This window comes from Dama dama, chromosome Y, assembly GCF_033118175.1.
Source record: "Dama dama isolate Ldn47 chromosome Y, ASM3311817v1, whole genome shotgun sequence".
NCBI lineage: Eukaryota > Metazoa > Chordata > Mammalia > Artiodactyla > Cervidae > Dama > Dama dama.
Window position 1 is genome coordinate 11,581,602 of NC_083715.1, and position 24,747 is coordinate 11,606,348.

The 24,747-nt window shown below is 47.4% G+C and overlaps 1 protein-coding gene and 1 pseudogene across 1 annotated transcript in view; both read left to right on the forward strand.

Annotated features, from left to right (window-relative positions):
* The window catches only part of LOC133053552 (testis-specific Y-encoded protein 1-like), a 115,148-nt gene extending 105,681 nt beyond the window's left edge, over positions 1 to 9,467 (forward strand). Inside the window, exons 5-7 of the mRNA XM_061138111.1 lie at positions 8,902 to 9,016; positions 9,129 to 9,274; positions 9,390 to 9,467. Coding sequence (XP_060994094.1) covers positions 8,902 to 9,016; positions 9,129 to 9,274; positions 9,390 to 9,467 — 339 coding nt within the window. The remainder of the gene's footprint in view (positions 1 to 8,901; positions 9,017 to 9,128; positions 9,275 to 9,389) is intronic.
* Positions 9,468 to 14,221: 4,754 nt separating this feature from the next.
* On the forward strand, positions 14,222 to 16,438 carry LOC133053658 (testis-specific Y-encoded protein 1-like; annotated as a pseudogene).
* Positions 16,439 to 24,747: the final 8,309 nt, after the last annotated feature.

Consider the following 24,747-nt stretch of genomic DNA (forward strand, 5'->3'; position numbering starts at 1 on the left):
CTTAAAGTGATGGCAACCTATACATGCAGGTGTTAGCAGCTGTGGTGTCCACATGAGGGGGCTGAGTTGGGACAGACAAGAAACGCATTAGGAAACATACCCTTAGTTCACGGAAAACCACTCCCTTTCTGTTGAGTCTTGAATCACAGATGGTCCACAGAAGTATGGTGGTACAGACTATATAAGGTAGTTGCTAAGATGAGGAGAGCTTCAGATGGGACTTCTGTAAGTAATAAGACATCATGTCAATGAGCCAGCAGTGACGACTACATTTCACATACAAACCAAAATGCCACCGGAATCCTCTCTGTACAAGTATTCTACAAATTTATCCCAAGGAAATGAGCAGAGAAATTACAAACATGTCAGTGAAACACACATACCCAATGAGCTTTATAACTGAACTCACAATGGGGACAAATAGGGAGAAGAAAACCCAAGCAGAGACTATGTACAGTAAACTATTTTATATCCTTACAATGGGACATAACAGAGTAAAGAAGGAAAAACATCCTAGTACTGCTAAAATAAAAAGTTGATTTCAAAAATACATAATTAAAATTACTGGAGAGGATGTGAAGAAAATGATATCCTCCAACCCTGTTGGTGGAAATGTAAATTTGTGCAGCCACTATGGAGAACAGTAAAGAGGTTTCTCAAAAAACTAAATACAGAATTACTATATGACCTAGCATCCCATTCCTGGGAATATACCCAGACAAAACTGTAATTAAAAAGATACATGCACCCCTGTGTTCACAGCAGAACTACACACAGCAGCCAAGACATGGAAACAACCTAAAGTCCAGTGAGAGGTGAATGGACATAGATGACTTGGTGCCTATTTAATGGAATACTACCCAGCCATAAAGAAAAAAAAAAATGAAACAATACAGCAATATGGATGGACCTAGAGATTATCATGGGCTTCCTAGGTGTCTCAGTTGTAAAAATCTTCCTGCAATGCAGGAGGCCCAGGTTTGATCCCTGGGTTGGGAAGATCTCCAGGAGAAGGGACTGGCTACCCACTTGAGGATTTTTGCCTGGGAAAGCCCATGGACAAAGAAGCCCAGTGGGTTACAGGGCATGTGGCTGCAAAAGAGTCAGGCATGACTCAGTGACTACACAACAACAAAGAGACTATCATACTAAATGAAATAAGCCAGACAGAAAAAGACAAATACCATACTCTATCACTTATATTGGAAGCCAGTTCAGTTCAGTTGCTGGTCATGTCCTACTCTTTGCGACCTCATGGAATGCAGTGTGCTAGGCTTTCTGTCCATCACCAACTCCCAGAGCTTGTGCAAACTATTGTTCATTGAGTTGGTGATGCTATTCAACCATCTCATCCTCTGTCATTCCCTTCTCCTCTTGCCTTGATTTCCTGATTTGATCTCCTTGCAATCCAAGGGGCTCTCAAGAATCTTCTCTAACACCATCATTCAAAATCCTTAATTCTTTGGTTCTCTGCTTTCTTTATAGTCCAACTCTCAACTCCATACATGACTACTGGAAGAATCATAGCTTTGACTAGAGAGACCTTTGTTGACAGAGTAATGTCTCTCTACCTTTTAATATGCTGTCTAGGTTGGTCATAGCTCTTCTTTCAAGAAGCAAGTGTCTTGATTTCATGTCTGCAGTCACCAACTGCAGTGATTTTGAAGCCCAGGAAAATAAAGCCTACCACTTTTCCATTGTTTCCCCAACTATTTGCCATGAAGTGATGGGACTGGATGCCATGATCTTAGTTTTTCAAAAGGTGAGTTTTCAGCTACCTTTTTCACTCTCCTCTTTCACTTTCATCAAGAGGCTCTTTAGTTCCTCTTCGCTTTCTGCCATAAGAGTCAAATCATTTGCACATGTTGAGCAAATGTCTCTTGATACTAGAGATCCATGAGAATTATGAACTGCATAGGTATTTGTGGCTGTAAGTTTATTCCAGCCTTCACCTTTCAGCTTCTCATCCACAGATACCCTTTGCTAACAGCAATTTTCTTACCAGGAGTGTCACTCCATTTCACTTTTGTAGCAGTACTCATCACCATCAATGTTTTCTTTAATCGTCTCTGGAAGGTATATGATGTGATATCTCTTTAATCCATCCTCTTTTACTTGTTCCAATTTACTCTACATTTCTGTGTATCCCTGAAAATGGTGTTCTTTTTTTTTTTTTTTTTGCATTTCCTAACGTCAGAGTCATATTTCTTTGTGTATCTCTGTCCCATTTCTTTGTCTTTTCATCTGCAACCAGTGATTCTCTTTCCTTTTATCTCTTGGGCATTGTGAATGCTGCTGCAGTGCATGTTTGTGGGGGTGTGGGCGTGGGCATGTGTTTTCCATGATCTGTTGGTTTCTCAGATCCTCTGGGAGTGGAACCACCACATGACATCATCTGTCTCATATTGTGTTTCCAAGGCCCTTTGACAGTCATGCTCATAAAGGCTCCAACCTCTTACCTCCCACCCCTGGCATATAAGGGTCCCCTTTACTAACGTTGCTCTACTCTTTCTTGTCTGTATAGTTTTGGATAGTAGCCTTCCTATTTTCTCAATAGTGATATCGTGTTGCAGTTTAACTTTTTCATATCACTGATAACAGAGCAAAGAGGCACATTTCCAGAAGCTTCTTTCTAAGCATTCACTTGTATTTACCTGTTGATGTTTCCTTCCTGATCATGTGGTGTGTTCTTGTTTTTATTTTGGTGTGCCACCCCTGGCCATTTTATAAGGGTAGGTGTTATTTCGAGCCCAGCCACCTTGTGAGTAGTCAGTGTCCATCAGCCCCTTTGAAGTTTTCTGTTTCTCAAAGAGGCCACAAGGTGGCAGGATTTATTCAGGCTCTCCTCTTGTTACTATGGTAACTGCATCTTTAGACGTGTGCACCGTTTCCACTTGTAAATGAAAGTATAATGAGATAGAGGAAGCTCCGGGAAAGTTTCTGTCTCATTCCTTCTTGGTTTTACTGTAGTTCATGTCTCTTGTTTGACTAATTTCATGTACAGGGTTGCCTTTGTTATGGCCAAACTGGTTCTTGCTCCCTTACACGGATACACAGAGGCATTCAGCAGTGTTTATTTCCTCTGACCTGCCCTCAGAAAGGGTGTAGTACCTCATGTTTGCTATATTGGTACCTGCAGATTATTTATTTCAAAGATATTTATGGGAATCGGTGAATTTAAGCCTTCCAGTGTAAGCCTGCCTCTCAACAATCCCCCTTGTGAAGCATCAGTGACTTCCCAGCACTGGGTGTCCAATCCATCTTGTTCGGGACACTCACTGCTTGCAATATTGTCTGTCCCATTTGAATGGTTAACCATATGGCCTGTCTCTAATCTGCCCTTCTTCATTGACTCTGATTATCACCACACTTATCTGTATCTCTGGCAATGACATTATTTCCTTGTTTCAATGCCTGAGTCATATTTCACTGTGAACCCGTATCCCATCCCTTGATCCATTCATCTCTCCATCCCTGCATTCTTTCTTTACTTTTATCTCTGGGCATTGGGAATGCTGCCATAGTGCATGCTCTGGGGTGTGGGATTTTCAAAATCTGTGTATTTCTGAAGTGTCCTAGGAGTGGAGAGACCATGTCATACTTTCTTTCTTTCTTCCTTCCTTCCTTCCTTTATTTCATTTTGTGTGTAAAGGCACTTGGACAGTGATTCACACACTGGCTCCTCCCAGTAATATGAACCCACTTTTATAAAAGGATCCCTCTGACTAATGATAATCTATTATTTCCTGTCTGGACCATTTTCCATGGTGGTCTTTTCCATTGCTCAGACTTGATGTCTCATGGCAGTTTAGATTTCATATCTCTTGTTCCGTGGCACTGAGATACTAGATGTATTCAGCTGTGCTTGTTTTCACCTACATGTTATTAGAATGTGTTTCATCTACCATCCTTGCTGAAGTAGGTTTATGTGGATTCTGTATTTTATATGCATCTGTGGGAAGAAATTAATGCCAAGCTCCAGCTGTATTCCTTCCATTCACCAGGTTCCTTTACTACCCATAAGTTTGTTGCCAGGTTGGTTGTCCATGTCACCTTTGTGTGGGTCTTCACTGCTGTGCATTTTTTTTTAATCCAACCTCTCTGTTTCATGCCGTGATGTTTCTTGAGTTGACCCTCTTTCACTCAGTGTAAAGACCTCTGGATTTATCTTTAATCAAAGTGAAATGGACACCCAGTGCTGGGAATACACTGTTGCTTAGCAAAGGAAATGAGTGACAAGAAGGCTTACATCGGAAGGCTGAAATTTATGGATTTCTACAAATGACTGTCCAATACATAATCCACAGGGACAGACTTAGCAAGAGTGATGTACTACACACTTTCTGAGAGCAGGTCAGGGAAATAACCACTGCTGAATGCTTCTGTGTATCCATGTAAGGGAGCAAGAATCAGTACAGCTACAACAAAGGCAGCTCTGTACATCAGCTTAGTCAAACAAGAGATATGAACTACAACAAAACGGACAAGGGTGGAGACACAAGCTTTTGGGGAGTTTCCTCTCACACTGACTACTTAAAAGGTGGCCGGGCTCAAATGACACCTACACTTACAAAATGGCTAGGGTTTGCACACTGAAACAGAAACAAGAGTAAACCACACAATCAAGAAGGAAACTTTCACAAGTAAATGCAATTCAATGAAGGAAGACACCTCAGGAAATATACCTTATTTGTTCTATTATCAGTGATATGAAAATTAAACTGCAACACAATATCACAACTGAGAAATCAAAAAAGTCCACTAGTAATATCTTCTGCTTCTGTTAGGTCCATACCATTTCTGTCCTTTTTTGTGCCCATCTTTGCATGAAATGGTCCCCTGGTATCTGTCTTTTTCTTGAAGACTTCGCTAGTCTTTCCCATTCTATTGTTTCCTTCTATGTCTCTGCATTGATCACTGAGGAAGGCTTTCTCATCTCTCCCTGTTATTCTTTAGGACTCTGTATTCAAATGTGTATATCTTTCCTATTCTCCTTTGCCTTTCACTTATTTTCTTTTCACAGCTATTTATAAGGCCTCCTCAGACATCCATTTTGCCTTTTTTCAATTCTTTTATTTTTGGTGGGGGGGAGGTCTTGATCCCTGACTCCTGTACAATGTCATGAAACTCTGTCCATAGTTCTTCAGGCACTCTGTTTATCAGATATTATCCCTTGAATCTATTTCTCACTTCCACTGTATAATTGTATGGGATTTCATTTAGGTGATACCTGAATGGTCTAGTGATTTTCCTTACTTTCTTCAAATTAAGTCTGATTTTGTCAATAAGGAGTTCATGATCTGAGACATAGTTAGCTCCCAGTATTGTTTTTACTGACTGTATAGAACTTATTCATATTTTGCTGCAAAGAATATATTCAATCTCATTTTGGTATTGACCATCTGGTAGAGTCTTCTTTTGTGTAGTTGGAAAAGTGTGTTTGTTATGACCCATATGTCCTCTTGGGAAAACTCTATTAGCCTTCACCATTCTTTATTTTGTACTCCAAGGCCAAACTTGCCTGTTACTCCAGGTATTTCTTGACTTCCTACTTGACATTCTAGTCCCCTATAATGCAAAGGACATCTTTTTTGGAATGTTGGTTCCAGAAGGTCTTGGAGGTCTTCATAGAACTGTACAGCTTCAGCTTCTTCAGCATTACTGGTTGGGGCATAGACTTGGATTAAATGTGATATTGAATGGTTTGCCTTGAAAATGAACAGATATCATTCTTCCATATTTGAGATTGCATCCAAGTACTGTATTTCAGACTCTTTTGTTGACTATGGTGGCTACTCCATTTCTTCTAAGGGATTCTTGCCCTTAGATATAATGGACATCTGATTTAAATTTACCCACTCCAGTCCATTTTAGTTTGCTGATTCCTAAAGTGTCAATCTTTGCCCTTGCCATCTCCTCTTTGACCACTTCCAATTTGCCTTGATTCATGGACCTAACATCGCAGGATTCTATGCAGTATTGCTTTTTACAGCATCAGACGTTACTCCCATCACCATTCATATCCACAACTGGTCATTGTTTTCCCTTTGGCTCTGTCTCTTCATTCTTTATGGTGCTAGTTCTCCACTATCTCCAGAAGCATATTGGGCACCTACTGACTTGAGGAGTTCATCTTTCAGTGTTCCATATTTTTCTCTTTTCATACTGTTCATGGAGTTCTCAAGGCAAGAATACTGAAGTGGTTTGCCTTTTGCTTCTCCAGTGAACCACATTTTATCAGAAATCTCCACCATGAGCCATCTACCTTCGGTGGCCCTACATGGCATGGCTCATAGTTTCATTGAGCTAGACAAGACTGAGGCCCATGTGATCAGATTGGTTAGTTTTCCATGATTGTGGTTTTCATTCTGTCTGCGCTCTGATGGAGAAGAATAAGAGGATTATGGAAGCTTCCTGATGAGAGAGACTGACTGAGGGGGAAATTTGATCTTGTTCTGAAGGGTGGGGCCATGCTCAGTAAATCTTTAATCCAATTTTCTGTTACTGGGTGGGGCTGTATTCCCTCCCTGTTATTTGATCTGAGACAAAACTATGATGGAGGTAATGAAGATAACAGAGACGTCATTCAATGGTCCCATGCACACACTGGTACACTCAGTTCCCTCAACCCTGCAGCAGGCTACCACCGACCCATGCCTGCCTGAGACTCCTTGACTCTCATAAGCAAGTCTGGGTCGGTCTCTTGAGGGGCACTTATCCTTTCTCCTGAGCCCTGGTGCCCACAAGGTTCAGTTTGTGCCTTCCAAGAGTCTGTTTCCCAGTCCTATGTAAGTTCTGGTGGCTCTATGGTGGGACTAATGGCAACCTCCTCCAAGACAGCTTATGCCATGCTTATGTCTGCTGCACCCAGAGTCCCTGCTCCCACAGCAGTCCACTGCTGACCCATAGACACTCAAACACAGTTCTGTCTCAGTCTCAGTTGGGTAACTGGGTCCTGATGCACCAAGATTTGTTTGATCCCTCTGAACATCTCTGGCAATTATGGAGTTTTATTCTAAATGAGATTTCTTCCCTGCTACCATCTTGCTGGAGCTTCTTTGCTCTTGGACTTGGGGTATTCAGGAATATTCAGAGCTGATTTCCTTTAGTATTGACTGGTTTAATCTCCTTGCTGTCCAAGGGACTCTCCAGGGTATATGTGGGCATGAATAAATATTTATTGTCTTTATGCTGCCCTTTCATGGAGAAATAGATGAATGCTTATGAATGTAATTTATAAAATCCACGTGTATTCTCTCATATGTATGCATCTGCATAAATATATATTTACTGTGCTTTTGCTGCCCTCTCGTGGAGAAAGAAAAGTATGCTTATGAATGTAATTGATAAAATCCAGATGTATTCTTTACATGTCGAAAATGATACTGTGTAACTTTATTAAAAATTAATACATGCTCAGAACAGAAAATGTAAATTTCCCAGAAAAATACAAACAAAGAAAAAAAAACTCATTCATGATTTCACTTTACCTTTGGCACAGAATTCTGAGCTCCTTGGATGGGAAGATAAAAAGATGAGGGCATGTTAGTTCTTTCAGTATAAAATCATCTTTTCTGCTATGAGAATGCTAACATAGAACTTGGTTTTGATACTTGATTATTGCTTTGTTTACTTATCTTTAGGCCTCTACTTTTATAAATACCCAGTAATTTGACCCCCTGTTTAGAGGGTGTTCACTGGAAGGACTGATGCTGAAGCTGAAACTGAATACTTTGGCCACCTCATGCGAAAGGTTGACTCATTGGAAAAGACCCTGATGCTGGGAGGGATAGGGGGCAGGAGGAGAAAGGAACGACAGAGGATCAGATGGCTGGATGGCATCACTCACTCGATGGACATGGGCTTTAGTGAGTTCTGGGAGTTGGTGATGGACAGGGAGGCCTGGAGTGTTGCAATTCATGGGGTCACAAAGAATCAGACACGACTGAGCGACTGAACTGAACTAAACTTAGAGGCTGTTTGCATCAAGGTTTTTTTGTTTGTTTGTTTGTTTCCATGTTTGGTATGATTAAAAAATTTTGCACATCTTGGCTATGGCAAACAGTGCTGCAGTGAACATCGGGGTGCATGTATCTTTTGGAATTAAGGTTTTCTCCTGGAATAGGCCCAGGAGTAGGAGTGGTGGGTCATACGGTAATTCTATTTTTAGTTTTTTTTTTAGGAGCTACCACATTGTTTATCATCATGGCAGTACCAATTTACATGCCCACCAACAGTGCAAGAGTGTTCCCTGTTTTCCACACCCTCTTCAGGAATTATTGTTTATAGAACTTGTGATGATGACCAGTCGGAGGGGGTGAAGTAAAACCTCATTGTAATTTTGTTTTGCATTTCTCTAATAATAAGTGATGATGAGCTTTTTTCATCTGTTTACTTGGTGATCTGTATGTCTTTTTTGGAGAAATGTCTATTTAGATCTGCCCATTTAAAAATTTTTTTTCTGATAGTGGGATACATGAGCTCTTTGTATAATTTGTAGAATAATGCTTGTTAACAAATGATAAACATTTGTGTAACACAGCTAACCATCCTCATGTCCTTCTTCCAGCCCAAACTAGGGCTATTGTTCTTGTGTCTTCTTGGCCCGGCATGTGGCCTGAATGTCTCCTTGACCCAAAGCAGATTATGAACCACCCTCAAGTGTCAATCATAATCAGCACTCAGGATGATTTTCTTAGGTACATGATCAACTTCAAGGTCAGAGGGGGAGGCTGAGGATGGGTGGGTATGGCACTTGACAGGGAGGTGGGGGATGGTGTTATCCATGGGCCTGTACTGTGAGACTTTGCAGAGGCGTCATGGAGGCTGTTAAGGCCCGCCTGGGAGGCAAGCAGAGGCCCCTCAATGCTTGCACCTTTTCCCTCCTCCCTGTGCTGGCAGGTGCAGGTGCGGAGCCATCCACGGTCCCGCTGCAAGCTGATCTTCTCCTTTTGGGACAACCCATACTTCTGGAACACGGTGATTGTTAAGGAATATTATTACCTTGACATCACTGGTAAACGTGGCTCCCAGGGTGGTGAGTGTGGGTATGCAAGCGGGCCGGGGTGGGGGTGTGGGTGGATGCTTCAGCTGCCACATCCGTCCCTGTCTCCCCTGTCTTTCTACAGGGTATAGGGCACGTCATTCCACACCAGTCCACTGGTTCTGGGACTTTGAACGGGGAGCACCCAGCCGCAGGCTGGACACCAGGAACCTGAACTTTCTCAATTGGCTGTCAGGCCACAACTGCCCAGAATCGAACAGGACTGCTGAGGTGCTTTTGGTTTGGGCCTGCGCACCATTGGCGATTGATGTTGAGCTCTTGGCTTCTCACGGGAGGGTTAGGGGCCTGGTCAGCCCCGGGCTGACCTTGCTCTTATTGCCATCAGATCATTGGCCAGGATGTGTGGGACGATCCCCTGAAGTACCACCCCAGGGAGGAAATTTGTGCAATGAGAGGTAGCTGACAGAAATATAGGTGGTGAGGGGGTCTGCAGGGGGGCCCTGAGGGGACATCCGTGTAGAGGCTGGGGCACTGTCCTTTCCCAGATGGGGATCCTCAGGCTCATGCAAGCTGGCTGCAGAGCCTGGGTTTGGGTCATGCACGTAGCAGGTGATGTGCTGAGACTGGAGGCGTGGGGACTCGGTGTGGCCGTGAGTGAAGGAAGTCTCCCTCCAAGCAGCTGTGGTTGCAATGCCAGCATACTCGGTAATTCTGCTCGATGCAGGGTGAATGACGTCTCTTTGTCAGAATCATCCTTCGGTCAATCGCGCTATCCCCAGCCTTCTGCTGCTCAGAAAGTTTGAGATTTTCTGGGTCCTTGCCTCCCACCACTGCTCCTGGGATAGCCTATGACTGGAAGGGCGTCCTCTCTGGGATCCCAGTGCACTTAGGTGCTGACTTTGGGGTCGTCTGTGAATTTCCACATCCACCACTCGCTGTCTCACCGCCACCACGCAGGCCGCGCTGGGACCAGCTTCAGGCCGGCTTGGGAAACTAAGGAAGAGCTGTGGGACGAGGTGGACAGTGGGCCCCAAGGCAAGGACATGTGCCTACTGATGCCATTTCCCACATTGCTGGGCACGGGCGTCTTCAGCTACTGAGAGAGCTGTGTTCCCTCTTTGTGTTTGTGTCCCCATGCCTAGCATGTGTGTGTATATACACATGTGGTTTTGTGTCACCTGTGTTAATGTGGGTCTGTGTGTGTGTGTGTGTGTGTTTCTGGCTCAGGGCAGACGCACAGATGAAGGTGTCAGGAGAGGAACTGCCAAGCGACGTGAAGAGGAGGCACGAGGCATCCCCAGACTGAGGGTCGCTGGTCGAAGTATCTCTGCAGTGATCCTGTCCAGGGTGGGAAAGAGGAAAGGATGGCCAGGGATAATTCAGAGCATGGCTCCCATGTGTGCAACTAGACCAAAAAGGAAAACACGTTCACATTTTCTACCATGCTATTTTGTGTGTTTGGACCAGGTGGAGGGTTGGGTTCTCAGAGGATTCGCCCAGGGCAAATCAGGTGGGGTGGGGCTTTGAAACCACTGCCTGTGGACCCCTGAGTCTGTGGCAGAGTGGGCCAGCCGATGGAAATGTTGGACGTGGCTATGGCAGGACCTGGGGTGGTGAGGAGGCTAAGGTCCTGTAGAGAAGGGCAGAGACCCGAAGGAGGAGGAGGCACAGAGAGCCTGCTGCTCTGGAGCCTTGTTCCACACACGTGAGAAGGATACACGGGAGAATCCTGGGCCCGTGCTGCCCAGGATCAGCCCGTCAGGCAGCACGCTCCCTCCCGAAGTTGCACACACTGGCACGATCGAACACTACATGTCAGCTGTGCTGAGGTAGGCTGTCCGTGTGAAACCCCAGGCATCCTAGCAGGCACAGGGTGTGAGCGTGGCATGCCACCAGGCACTTGCAACCTCCCTGGCAGTGCAGAAATGCGAGGAGGGCACATGTGTGGGGTGTACGTGTGTGTCCCTCTGCTGGCGTGTGCCTGTGAGGCAGGGAAGTGGGAGGACGCAAGGATGGTGGGCTGGCTGCTTGTCCCAAGGGACCCTGGGACAGTGGGAGACAAGGAAGGCCCTGGGGTCCGCACAGAGCCTGCTGGTTTTCCGTGGTCCTGCCAAAGATACCTCATGGTTCGTGCTAAACGCCCTGATGTGAATCCCTTCCCTCCTCTAGGGTCTTGCCCCTGGCTGTAAGGCCAGAGTGGCAAAGGTGACAGTCTGATCTTGAGGGTGGATTCTGGCAGTCTCGCTGGAGCAGAATCTCCAATTTGGTCTTAGGCGATCTGCACCAGGTGACACTCAGAGGGACCCTACTTTCCAGGTGACCATTCTCGATGTCCCTGGGCACAACTGGGGACTGCCTTCCTTGGCGCATGGGCTAGGTAGGCAAGCAGGGATGCCTGTCTTTCCAGAGTCCTACCTGGGCCTAGTGAGAGCAACTGAAATAAAGGCCTGGCATTTATCAAATGATTGAGGCCTTGGGTGCGATCAAGTCCTCTGGGTGGACTTGAGATAGAAATGGTGCTTTCTGCCCAAGAGGGGCATGAGCTGTGGGCCTAAAAGGGCCAGTTTTCCAGGGCATCATCCGTTCGGGGACTCCGTGTGTCTGGGGAGTAGTAAATTGAAGGGACTAGTTCTAGGGATGCCAGCTTCCCTTTCTGGCCTCAGATCCCATTCCTTGTACTGGAAGAGACCCTGTAGATGCATGTGCACCTTCTTCACGACATTGTATCAGTCCCAGGCCTGCCACTGTCTCATGGGGCTGTTGGAGCCTTGGGCATCTAGTTGGCCTTTTCCAGCTACAGGGAGGGAACGCTGGGGCACAGGTAGACAGGTGCACACAAAAAGCTCCAAGATAGGGAGGACAGGGGCCCTCAGCCAGAATGCTGTGGGCCCTAAGGGGTATAGGCATGCAATGAGGCACAGACTTGACAAGGCATGATGTAGAGAGGTGCACACTGAGAAAGCAGTTCTCCAAGTCAGCTGAGCCCAAAGGCCCTTGTTTTCTGGTTCCCTGAAGGAAAGAACAGGTAATGGAATCATGCCAACATGACTGGTACTGTGAACCTGCCCAAGGTTATGGGAGAATGTGGAACACAGGCTCAAGTCACTCAGCTGTCCACACCGAGCACTTCCAGGCCTGCCAGACACTCTGCAGATCCGTCCCTGTCATGAACAATGCCAAAATCTTGTTAACCTTGAGCACACGTCACAGAGATAGAAGTGCAAGCTGACAGGATCAACGAGCAAGTGAAGGAAAATAACATGGACAAAGAATGTCGGGTGCTTACCAAAATCCATGCTCCTGGACAAGAAAGCCTGTACGTCCGCACATGGGTAAGTCTCCTCTGAGGGATGTGAGTGTGGACATGTGGACATGTGTGCATATTCGTGTGCAGAAGCGCCTACCAGTACACTTGTGAGGGTGAGCAGTTGGAAGACACCTAGCTAGGTGACGCAAGAAAGGACAGCCGAAACATGAAGGGAACATAGACTCTGGCCAGAAGAAGCAGTGAAGCCAGGGAATCATGCCCTATGATCTCACTGAGTTAGCAAGTTCTACATGGAAATGGACGCCTGCAGCCTGGACCTCTGGCAGAAAGGAGAGGCAGGAGGAAATCACCTGGGTGTGATCGGTGAGTGCAGAGGAGCCGAGACACAGATTGGGCTGCAGTCCCAGGCACAGAAGCTGAGATGGGTGAGCCAACAGCCCTTTGGACAAACAGCTACGAGGGCCTTGGCATCCTTCTTAAGTGCTGGGCATTCTTTCCATGTCCTGGCCAGGAGCATGAGCACCCCTTGCCTTTTGTGTAAGGTTTCAGAGATACAGCGGCACTGGAGCATAAGCACCTGCTACCTGCAGAATCATTGAGTGTGAGACACCTCTCTTTGTACACTTTTCTGAACACAGATACCGCATAAGAGGACTATAGGAAGCATGGCTTAGGTTGGTCATCTTGCTGGTACCAGCCACACAGGTTTGGGCCACTTGGTAGGCTGGGATGTGTTCTCACCTGGAGAACAGAACCTCTTTGAAAGGGCCTGGATAGGGTAAACGGGCCATTGTGCAGGCCTCCGGCACTGGTGTGTCGTGGAACTCAATGCTCTGGTGTCCTTAGCCTCTCACTGGTAGGCATTCCAGCAAGGTTCAGGTAGTTCCGTCATGCCAGCAGACCTTGACCCGTTTCTCCCTCTGCGCAAGGTGTGGCCGTATCACCAGAGTCCTGTGCAGCGTTCATGTCTGCCCAGCGAGGGAGGGACGGTCGCCCGTCCCCTTCTGCGCTTCAGCAGTGACCACCCACCGTGGGCTTTCCAGTTTGAGAGAGCACTCTCCGAACCTGTGGCCCAGAACAGTCTCATCTGCCATGGGTGCGACTCACTGAGGAGGAGAAGTGCTTGCCTTCACTCCAAGGTTAAGCGTCTCTTCTGAGCACTGGTGTCCGGAGAATGGCAGAGGACCACAGCACCACTTAGAGAGTCGGAGACACACAGGCAGCATTCCCTGGTGCACACACAGCAGGATCGCCAGAATCAATGATAGGCGAGAAGCAGAGACAAAGAGAGAGATCTCTGCCCTATGGCTCTGGTGCCCCTGAAGAGTGGAGGTCAAGTGTTGCAAACGTTGGGTTTGTAGACACTCCCCTACCATCCAGAGAGCAGCAGGATCCTGTCCCAGGAAGGAAAGTATCCAGCCACTTTGCGCCCCTGCCTAACCTTTAGATACTCAGGGAGAGCTCCCAGGGATGGGCGGTCCCATGGGACACAGCAGTGTGCTCTTTGGATTGCAGAGCGAGAACACATGGCTTGAAATTCCAGAGGCCAATTCAATGCCAGCGCCTGCAGGAACGCCAGATGCAATAGCCCTGCCCTCCCTGAAGCCGAGTGTGGCCAGGTGGGGGCGCTGGAGCCCAGGAAGCGGGGAAGCCGCCCTCTGCTCTAGGGGCGTTTCCCTCAGGGTGCCGCCCACTACCCTCTCTGCCATTGGTCTCGATTTGACCCAGCAGCCTGAGCCTGTCTCACAGCCTAGGGGTCCCGCGTGTTGGGCTGATCTCCGAGCACCCTCTCCTGGCCTCTCCGGAACCCCTTTCTTCAGCCTCAGGCCACCCGCAAACACCAGGTCCCACCTCCTGACCATTCCGCTCTCACCCCGCCCTAAAGAGCTAGCCAGCCACACCCGGTTACCTCAGCCGGGCCGCCATTGCGCACCACTTGCTGTGCTATTATGTCCGGTCCCTTCGCATCTGCCCCAGCTCGGGGTCACAGCCATGTCCCAGAGGAGCGTGAGAGGCGGCCAGAGGAAGGTGGGAGCGTCCCGGGACTCCGGACCTTCTTAGCTGGGAGCCCGGGTGCTCAGGGGGCAGTGGCCAGGGGCCTGCCATCGCGATGCCGTGCACGGCTGGGGCTTTGCAGCCACCAGGTGGCACAGCAGGCGAAGAGGTCACCCTCTACATGGTGGAGGCGGTGGGGCACGGGGGGGGGGTGCCCTGGTGGACGGAGACGAGGCGGGGATCAGGTGAGTGTGCCAGCTGCTGGTGGAAGGAGTTATGGAGGAGGTGGAGTTTGTGGTGGATGAGGAGCGGGATCGGGGTCCTCCCAGGAGCTGAAGGAGAAGACGCTGGGGGAGCCGGGCCTGGAAAGACCTGGAGGCCCGAGTGAGCGGCCAGCGCCAAATGTGCTACAGGCACTGACCGCCCTGCAGCTGGAAGTGAGCTCCCTGCATGAGGAAAACCGCCGGGCCTCCGTTCGCTTCATGCGCATGAACCATCTGAGGAGGAAGCGTCACTTGGCTCGGAGAAGCGCCATCCTCCAGGGCATCCCTGGCTTCTGGGCCAAGGTGTATCCTTCCTGCTGCAACTAGCTGTTTGCCTGTCGGGAAGAGGAGGAGGAGGTGGAGCAGAAGCAGGAGCATGTTCAGGAGTGGAGGGTGCGGGTGTGTGGCGAGGGCAGAGGTAGGGTGCTGCAGGCCGCTGACAGAAGTGTGGTCCTGGGCATTGGCAGGTTCCAAAGGCACAGCCGAGTAGTATGTGGTCAGAGCCACACCTGTACGTGTCACAGCCATGACTTGGAGTTTCCCCTTCAGGCCTGCGTCTGAGGAGGATCAGTACCCAGGGCCTCTAGGTCAGGATGACCAGAGATAGTACACTAGAGCAGCAACTGCAGACGTTTATTGTTGTAAATGTGGATGATCCCCGAAAATAGCTGAGACATGGGAGTCTCGCGCGTGCACACACACACACACACACACATCCAGAGATACACACACATTCAGACACACATAGAAACACACACACACCCCGGTTTCCTTCAGATACAGTAGTAACAAGGATTGCAAATCCTAACCATGTTACCAGTGACATGCCACTACCCAGCAAACACGGGCCAGGAGGCAGGCAGGAGAGGTGAGAAATAGCCCCTGCTTGTGGGTTGCAGACCACCTGAGCTGCAGAACAGCACAGGGAACCCAGAGCCACGAGCAGGTCTGATGGTATGGCAGGGCCTGAAGGTGTGAGTCATGGCCGGGCAAGCGCGAGTGCCCAGGATCCTTGCAGATACCTGTTCCAGTGTCCTTCTCCAGGCCAGACTAGGGCTTTTGCCCCTGGCTCTTCTTGGCCCGGCATGTGGCCTGAATGTCTCCTTGACCCAAAGCAGATTATGAACCACCCTCAAGTGTCGATCATAATCAGCGCCCAGGATGAAGATTTTCTTAGGTACATGATCGACTTCAAGGTCAGTGAGGGAGGCTGAGGATGGGTGGGTATGGCACTTGACAGGGGGGGATGGTGTTATCCATGGGCCTGTACTGTGAGACTTTGCAGAGGCGTCATGGAGGCTGTTAAGGCCCGCCTGGGAGGCAAGCAGAGGCCCCTCAATGCTTGCACCTTTTCCCTCCTCCCTGTGCTGGCAGGTGCAAGTGCGGAGCTATCCACGGTCCCGCTGCAAGCTGATCTTCTCTTTTCGGGACAACCCGTACTTCTGGAACACGGTGATTGTTAAGGAATATTACCTTGACATCACTGGTAAACGTGGCTCCCAGGGTGGTGAGTGTGGGTACGCAAGCGGGCCGGGGTGGGGGTGTGGGTGGATGCTTCAGCTGCCACATCCGTCCCTGTCTCCCCTGTCTTTCTACAGGGTATAGGGCACGTCGTTCCACACCAGTCCACTGGTTCTGGGACTTTGAACAGGTAGCACCCAGCCGCAGGCTGGACACCAGGAACCTGAACTTTCTCAATTGGCTGTCAGGCCACAACTGCCCAGAATCGAACAGGATTGCTGAGGTGGGTTCGGTTTGGGCCTGCGCACAGTTAGTGATTGATGTTGGAACTCTTGGCTTCTCACGGGAGGGTTAGGGGCCTGGTCAGCCCCGGGCTGACCTTGCTCTTATTGCCATCAGATCATTGGCCAGGACGTGTGAGACGATCCCCTGAAGTACTACCCCAGGGAGGAAATTTGTGCCATGTGAGGTAGCTGACAGAAACACAGGTGGTGAGGGGGTCTGCAGGGGGGCCCTGAGGGGACATCCGTGTAGAGGCTGGGGCACTGTCCTTTCCCAGATGGGGATCCTCAGGCTCATGCAAGCTGGCTGCGGAGCCTGGGTTTGGGTCATGCACGTAGCAGGTGACGTGCTGAGCCTGGACGTTTGGGGACTCGGTGTGGCCGTGAGTGAAGGAAGTCTCCCTCCAAGCAGCTGTGGTTGCAATGCCAGAATCCTCGGTGATTCTGCTCGAGGCAGGGTGAATGAGGTCTGTTTGTCAGAATCATCCTTCGGTCAATCCCGCCATCTCTGGCCTCCTGCTGCTCAGAGAGGTTGAGATTTTCTGGGTCCTTGCCTCCCGCCACTGCTCCTGGGATAGCCTGTGACTGGAAGGGCATCCTCTCTGGGATCCCAGTGCACTTAGGTGCTGACTTTGGGGTCGTCTGTGAATTTCCACATCCACCACTCGCCGTCTCATCGCCACCACCCAGGCCGCACTGGAACCGGCTTCAGACCGGATTGGGAAACTACGGAAGAGCTGCGGCATGAGGTGGACAGGCGGCCCCAAGGGAAGGACATGGTGTCTACTGATGTCATCTCCCACATTGCTGGGCACGGGTGTCTTCAGCTACTGAGAGATCTGTGTTCCCTCTTTGCGTTTGTGTCCCCGTTCCAAGCATGTGTGTGTATATAGACACGTGGGCTTGTGTCACCTGTGTTTATGTGGGTTGTGTGTGTGTGTGTGTGTGTGTGTGTGTGTTTCTGGCTCAGGGCAGACGCACAGATGAAGGTGTCAGGAGAGGAACTGCCAAGCAACCAGAAGAGGAGGCAGGAGGCGTCCCCAGACTGAGGGTTGTTGGTCGATGTATCTCTGCATTGATCCTGTCCAGGGTGGGAAAGAGGAAAGGATGGCTAGTGATAACTCAGAGCATGGCTCTCAAGTGTGCAATTAGACCAAAGAGAAAAACATTTTCCCCATTTCTACCATGTTATTTTGTGTATTTGGACCAGTGGAGGGTTGGATAGTCGGAGGATTCACTCAGGACAAATCAGGTGGGGTGGGACTTTGAAACCACTGCCTGTGGACTCCTCAGTCTGTGGCAGAGTGGGCCAGCCAATGGAAATGTTGGACGTGGCTACAGCAGGACCCAGGGTGGTGAGGAGGCTAAGGTCCTGTAGAGAAGGGCAGAGACCCGAAGGAGGAGGAGGCACAGAGAGCCTGCTGCTCTGGAGCCTTGTTCCACACACATGAGAAGGATACACGGGAAAGTCTTGGGCCCGTGCTGCCCAGGATCAGCCCATCAGGCAGCACACTCCCTCCTGAAGGAGCACACACTGGCACGATCGAACACTACATGTCAGCTGTGCTGAGGTAGGCTGTCCGTGTGAAACCCCAGACATCCTAGCAGGCACCTAGCAGGTGAGCGTGGCATGTCACCAGGCACTTGCAACCTCCCTGGCAGTGCAGAAAGGCGAGGAAGGCACATGTGTGGAGTGTATGTGTGTGTCCCTCTGCTGGCGTGTGCCTGTGAGGCAGGGAAGTGTATCTCTTCTGTAGACTGGTTCCACAGATCGACAGATCTAAGCAGATGGATGCTTTAGATGTTGCTCAGCATTTGTAGAATGTGTTCTGTAGAACACAGGCTTGTTAGTTTTGGGATGCTTGCATTTGAGTAGAGGCTCAGTAGTTTTGACATGCCTGATTTAGCATATCAACAGTTTAGAGTAAGACATATGCTCTTGAGTGTAGACTCAGTATAACGGCATATTCTCAGTAATGTCTGGAGACATGGTGTTGAACGTGGGACCATTCTGGTGGGACATATACCCCAGACTGAAAGCTCAGTTATTGAGTCTCACTTCCTCTGTAGCATGGTCTAAGTATTGTGGCATCTTTCCGCTTGAGCATAGGCTTAATAGTGGAGGAAGAAGGATGTAGAATATGGGCTCACTAATGTTTTCTTGCATTCCCCAGACAAAAGCTCAATATTTTTAGCATGGCCACATGACAGGAGTGTTTTCATATACTGTATTTATTTTTTAAAAAGTAATATAGTCTTTAAGTAACTACTTAAAGTAGAAGAAACTAAATACATATTTAACAGTTTTGACTCATTTATACAGAACTTTAAATAAGTTATACATAGAGTTAAGTAACAAAAGTTTTTATCAGAGTAAAATGACAAAGCACAGAAAAATATCAACTCTACCGCATCCATTGGGTGGTTTCATATTCATCATCTCCCTTAAAAAAAAAACCATGCTTGGAAGCTCAGTTTTGGGTTTATTTATATTATTGACTTTCTCTGTGGAGATTTTGTAGCCTCATCAGGAACTTGAAAAGCTGCAAAAGTGGACTGAAAGCCTCTGAGCTAAACAGCACTTCAGCCATCCGCCTAATGCTTATTGCCACTACTCTCTGCTAACTCCACTGCAGGCCCAGGACTGTCTCTGCCAGCCATCAGCCACACATGGTCTATTTGGTATAAGCATCAATGAGTGTACGCTGGGTAGTTGTGGGTCTGACCAGATGGGGTAGCAGGGGAAGTGCCATCTCTGTTTTATATGATTTAAAATGAAAGCTCAGCACTTGTAAAGCACAACTGTAGAATTTTGGCTCAGAATTGGCTGGATGTGTGCCCAGAGTGCATGATCAGTATTTGAGGCAGGCTCCCCCTGGAATGCAGGCTCTGTAGTTTTGGAAGGAATCTGCAAAGGGCAAGTTCAATATCTGTTGCAAGGCTGAATGAAACTGTGACTCAGTAGTATCAGAAACTGTGGTCCACTGTGGAAGTTTCATAATTGCAGCAAGTCTGTTCTAGATTTCATACTAGTGGTGGTGGGGTACATATTCCAGTGTGCAAGTTCATTAGTTGTGGCATTTGTGTTCTAGGGAGCAAGCTCATATGGCAGGATGTGTTCTCTAAAGTTCAGTTTCATAGGTGGAAAGGCTCTTGCTCCAGAGTGCAAACTGAATAGTTATTTATGACTGCTTATAGCACAGGCTCAGTTATGTCAGGGCCCATAGTACAGAATGCAAGTTCAGTAGTTCTATGCAGGCTCTAGAATATAGCCCCAGTAGGATGTGTGCTGCAGAGTTCACACTCAGTTTTTGGTGCATTTCATCTCTAGAGTATAGGCTTTTAGAGTGTAGGTATGTAAGCCTTAGGGCTCATTTGTGGCAGGAATGTGCTCAGGAATGCAAGAACGGAAGTTGGAAATGGGGACACAGGAACAGGAGCCAGTAAAGTTGGGACTTGAGCTTCAGAGTACACCCTTGTTAGTTGTATAGTGCCTGTTCTAGAATGCAAGGCTGTTAAGTGACTACAGGCAGGCCCTATTGTGTGAGCTCATTAGTTACGGAATGCCTGCTTTAGAGCATGATTCCATGGTGGCAGAATGCATGTTGAGTGCAAGCTTAGTAGTTGTGACTTATAAGTGCTAGAGTACAGGATCAGTGTTTGTGGGAGGCATGCTTCAGAATGCAAGTTAGTAGTTGCAGCATTGCTGCTCTAGAGTCAGGGCTCAGTAGTGAAGAGTGACATATTCCAGACTGCAAGCTCAGTGGTTGCATATATCTGCTCTAGAACATGGGGGTCAGGGTTGGAATGATGTCTTCTCTGGAGAACAAACTCGTAAATTGTGCCACAGGTACTTAATAGCACTGGATCAGTTATGTTCCAGAGTGATAGCTCAGTATTTTTAATGCACCTGCTCTAGAACTCAGTCTCAGAGACTGATGGGCACATCCTCCTGAGTGCACAGGCTCAGTAGTTGTAGCAAGCATTCAGTAGAACTCAAGTTAAGTACTAGCAGAACACATTCTTCAGACTGCAAGTCTGCAACTCATAAGTTGTGACATAAGTGCTTTAGAGCATAAATTCACAATTTCAGGGGCATGTGCTCTATAGTGCAGCCTCATTCATTGTGGTACATGTGTTTTAGTGCTGATCACACTAGTGAGGGGATACATGCTTCAGATGCTGCTCAGTATTTGTGGAAGGTATATCCTAGAACACAATCTCAATAGTGGTGTGGTGCATACTTCTCAGTAGTTGTGGCATGTCTGTTTTAGACTATAGGCTGAGTAATGATGAGATATGTGCTCTGGGAAGTGGGCTCACTATAATGACATGTATGTCCTGTACTGTGAACACAGTTGTTGCAACATATGTTCTCTGGAATGCAAGCCCAATAGAAGTGGCAACAGTGAGTAAGAGTGCAGGCTTAGTAGGTGGCACTGCTCATTTATAAGTATGGGCTAATAGTGGTTGGATGCATGCTCTAGAACGTGTGCTAGATAGTTGCAGCACAAATTCTCCAGAGTACAAACTCAAAGTGGGGACATGCCTCATCAAGTGTTGCACCTCAGCAATACAATGATGTATACTCATAAATGCAAGAATGAGTAGTGGTGGGATGAATACTGATGAGTGTAAGCTTAGTACACACACACACACAAATTCTAGAGTGTGGGTTCATTAGTGGAAGGATGTATGCTCCAAACTGTAACTTTAGTAGTTATGACTGTCTGCTCTAGAATGTGGTGTTTATAGTGCTAAGACGTGTGATCCAGAATGCAATTTCAGTACACACAGTAACCGTGTTCTAGAGTACATGTTCAATAGTGGTGGAAAGGGGAACCCAGAGTGCAAACTTGTTATTTGTGGCAGGTCTGCTTTAGAACATAGGCTCAGTAATGGTTATTAAATGCTACAGTGTGCAGGTTCTAATAGTAACACATTTGCTCAATAGTGCAGGCTCAGAAGTGGTGGAACTTGACTGTACAATGTGGGCAAAGTAGTAGCAAGACACAGGGTCAATAGAGGTGGGATATTTGCTCCACTGAGAAAGCTCAGCAGATGTGACACACTTACTTTAAATCTCTGGCTCAGTAGTTCCCTGATACAAGCTCCAGAGCACAAGATCCCTAGTAACAAGACATGTTCTACAGTTAGCAATTTTCAATTGTTTCATGGCTCACCTTCTCTATAACATGATTTAAAGAGTTGTGGAATAGTTTATCTGCTCTGAAGTGGAGGAAGAAAGCTGTAGAACTTGAACTCACTAATGTTTGGATACATTCTCCAGAACAAAGCTCATTAGTTTTGGCACAGCCACTATAGAGCATATACTCAGTAGAGGCATCATGTGTTCTAGAAAGCCACAGCTGAGAGAAAAAAACATGATTGTAGAATGAAGCCTCAGTAGTGGTTGGATCCATGCTCCAGGTGACATAATCAGTAGTTGAGGGAGCCACACATGAGTATGCAAACTCAAGTATAATGGGAGACAGTCTATATACTGAAACTTCAGTAGCTGTGGCACCCCTGCTTGAGAGTGCAACTCAATTGTGTCAGAAAGCATGCTCCAAGTTAAATAAATAGAGCACTAGTGCTCTATTAGAGCATTCTTGCAGCAAGACTGCTCTAATATTGGGCTAGAACTGGCAAGACACATGTTCCAGGGTGCAACTCATTAATTGTGGCATGTGTGCTTCAGAGAATAGGCTCCTATTGCATGTTTATTCCTCTAAAACTTGGACTAATTGGTGGCAAGGAACTTGCTCCAGGTGTAAACTGAGTAGTTGTGCATGCCTGCTCTAGAGTTCAGACTTAGTTGTATTTGAACCCATAGTCCAGAGTGCAAGCATAGCAGTTATGGCACAGGCACTCTAGAATGCAGTCTCATTAGTGGTAGGATTTGTTTGTTCCTCAGTGCCGCTCAGTTCATGGGGCATTCCTGCCCTAGAGTGTGGGATTTTAGTGGCAAGATGTGTCCTAGAAAGAGAGATTAATAGTGGTGGACATATCCTCTAGAGTGCAAGGTCAGTCATTCACTCACACAAGCTCCAGAGTGGAGTTGATCTCTGGAGTAAGTGTTTTGATGGTACTGAGCTTACATTTTAAAACAGGCATGTTGCCATTTATGAGTCTATGTTCTAGAGCAGACAAGTCACAGCTACTGAGTTGGCACTCTGGAGAAGGCATTCCACCACAGTTGATCCAACATTTTAGGGCACATATGATTCAACTAGTGGGCCTGCACTATGGAATTGATGCATACCAGAGAGTGCAAGCTCAGTAGTCAGGGTATGCCTACTCTAGAGCTGAGGCTAAGAGGTTGTGCCATGTGTGCACTAGAGCATGAACTCCATAGCGGCAACCATCTATCACATAGTACAAGCCCAGCAGTTGGCTTCTCTGCTCTATGGGCTTAGTAATGGGCTTAGTAATGGCAACCTGCCTGTTTTAGAATGAGAGCTCAGTACGATCAGTATATTTATTGCAGAATCAAAATCAGTAATTGCAGCAAGGATGCATAGAGTGTGAATCCAGTAGTTCAGGATCATACTATAGAAGGGGTGCTCAGTAGTGGTGGGACATATCCTCCAGAGGATAAACCTAGTTATTGTGGCATGCCAGCTTGAGAACAGGGCCAGTAGATTCTCAAGGTATGCTATTGAACACAACTTAGGAATGGTGGGAAGCATGCTCCTGAATGCAAGTTTATTGCTCAAATACGTGCTATAGAGTGCAGACTCAGTAGTGGCAGAATTTATGCTCCAAAGTGCAAATTTACTACTTGCAGGAAGTATCCTCTATATAGTAGGCTTACAGTGATGGATTGTGTGCTCTAGGGTTCAAGATCAGTAGTTACGGCACATGTGCTCTGGCATGCAGCCTCAAAAGTCACAGGATACAGGTTATGCAACTTGTGCTCAGTGTGACCAGATCTGCACTAAAGACTAGTTGTGGAAACTGGGATTTATAGCCCAAGCTCAATAGTGGTGGGATGTGTGCTCCAGAGTTCCAGATCAGTAGTTGCAGCATGTGTGTTCTAGAGGATAGGCCCTGTTGTGTCAGGATATCTCCAGAGAGCATATAATATTTTGGTAGCAATATAGTAGTTGTGGTCAATGTGATCTAGAATGCTAGATCAGTCTGCTCCAGTGTGCATCTTAATAGTTGCAGCAGTGTTTCTGTACAGTGAGAACTCAGTAGTGGTGAGCTGCATGTTCCAGGATCTAAACTCTAGTTGCAATACACCTGTTATACATCCAGGGGTGAGTAGTAACACTATGCCTACTCCAGAGTGCAAGCTCAGAAATTTTACCTTTGGTATTTAATATTACAGGCTCAGTGGTGTAGGTATTTGTGTTCCAGAGAGCAAACTCAGTATTTCTATCACCCCTGCTCTAGAACATGGTCTCAGTAGTGGCGAGGCATATCCTCCTGAGTGCAAGTTCAATAGTGGTAACTCAGGTGCACTAGAGGACAAGATCACTATTGGCAGTTTTACACTTCAGAATTCAAGCTCTGTGGCTGCAGGATTCAGCCTCTAGTGTGCAAGTCACTAGTGGCATGATACCTGCTCCATTGTTCAAACTCAGAAGTTTGATCACAGATGCTCGAGAGCATGGGCACAGAATTGCAAGGATGCATGCTCCAGAGTGTAGGCTCAGTAGTTTTAGGAGGCCTACTCTACAATGTTGTCCCAATAGTGATGGGATGCATGCAGTGTTCTCAGAATTTGCAGCCCATCTGCACAACAGAATTGGCATAGTAGTGTGAGACGTATGCCCCTGAGTTTAAGCTTGGTAATTGTACCTTAAAGCACATGCCTATTGAAGTTGGGATGTGTTCTCAAGAAAGTGGGCTCAGTCTAATGGAATGTCCTTCAGTGTAGACTCAGTAGTTGTAACACATTTGCTCTATAATGGAAACTCAGTACTGCCAGAAGGTAAGCTCTATAGTGCAAGTTCAGCAGCTCCACCATGCTTGCTCTAGAAGACAAGCTTAATGTTGGCAGAAACCTGGCTCCAGAGTTCAAGCTTAGTTCTGACAACCATTCTTTAGATCACATGCTATAGTGGCAAGGTGTGTGTGCACTTCAGAATGTAAACTGAGTAGTGATATTTGTGCTCTAGAGTTCAGGATCACAGGTGGTGGGATGCATGGTCCAGAGTGCAAAGTCACTACTGAGGGCACACATGAATCCAGAGTATCTGCTCAGTAGTTGCAAGACCTGCATTTCACAGAGTGAACTCAGTAGTTGTGGTAAAACAATTCCTAGTCATTGTGTTCAGTACTAGCAGGACTTGCATTTCAGGCTACAAGCACAGTAGTTGCAGCACATATACCATAAAATGAAGGCTCAGTAATGGTGGGACAATTGCTCCAGAGTGCAACTTATTAATTGTGGTGTGCCTTCTCTAGAGCATGAATCCAGTAGTGATTGAACAGACTCTTGAATTTGGGCCCAGGAGTGGTAAG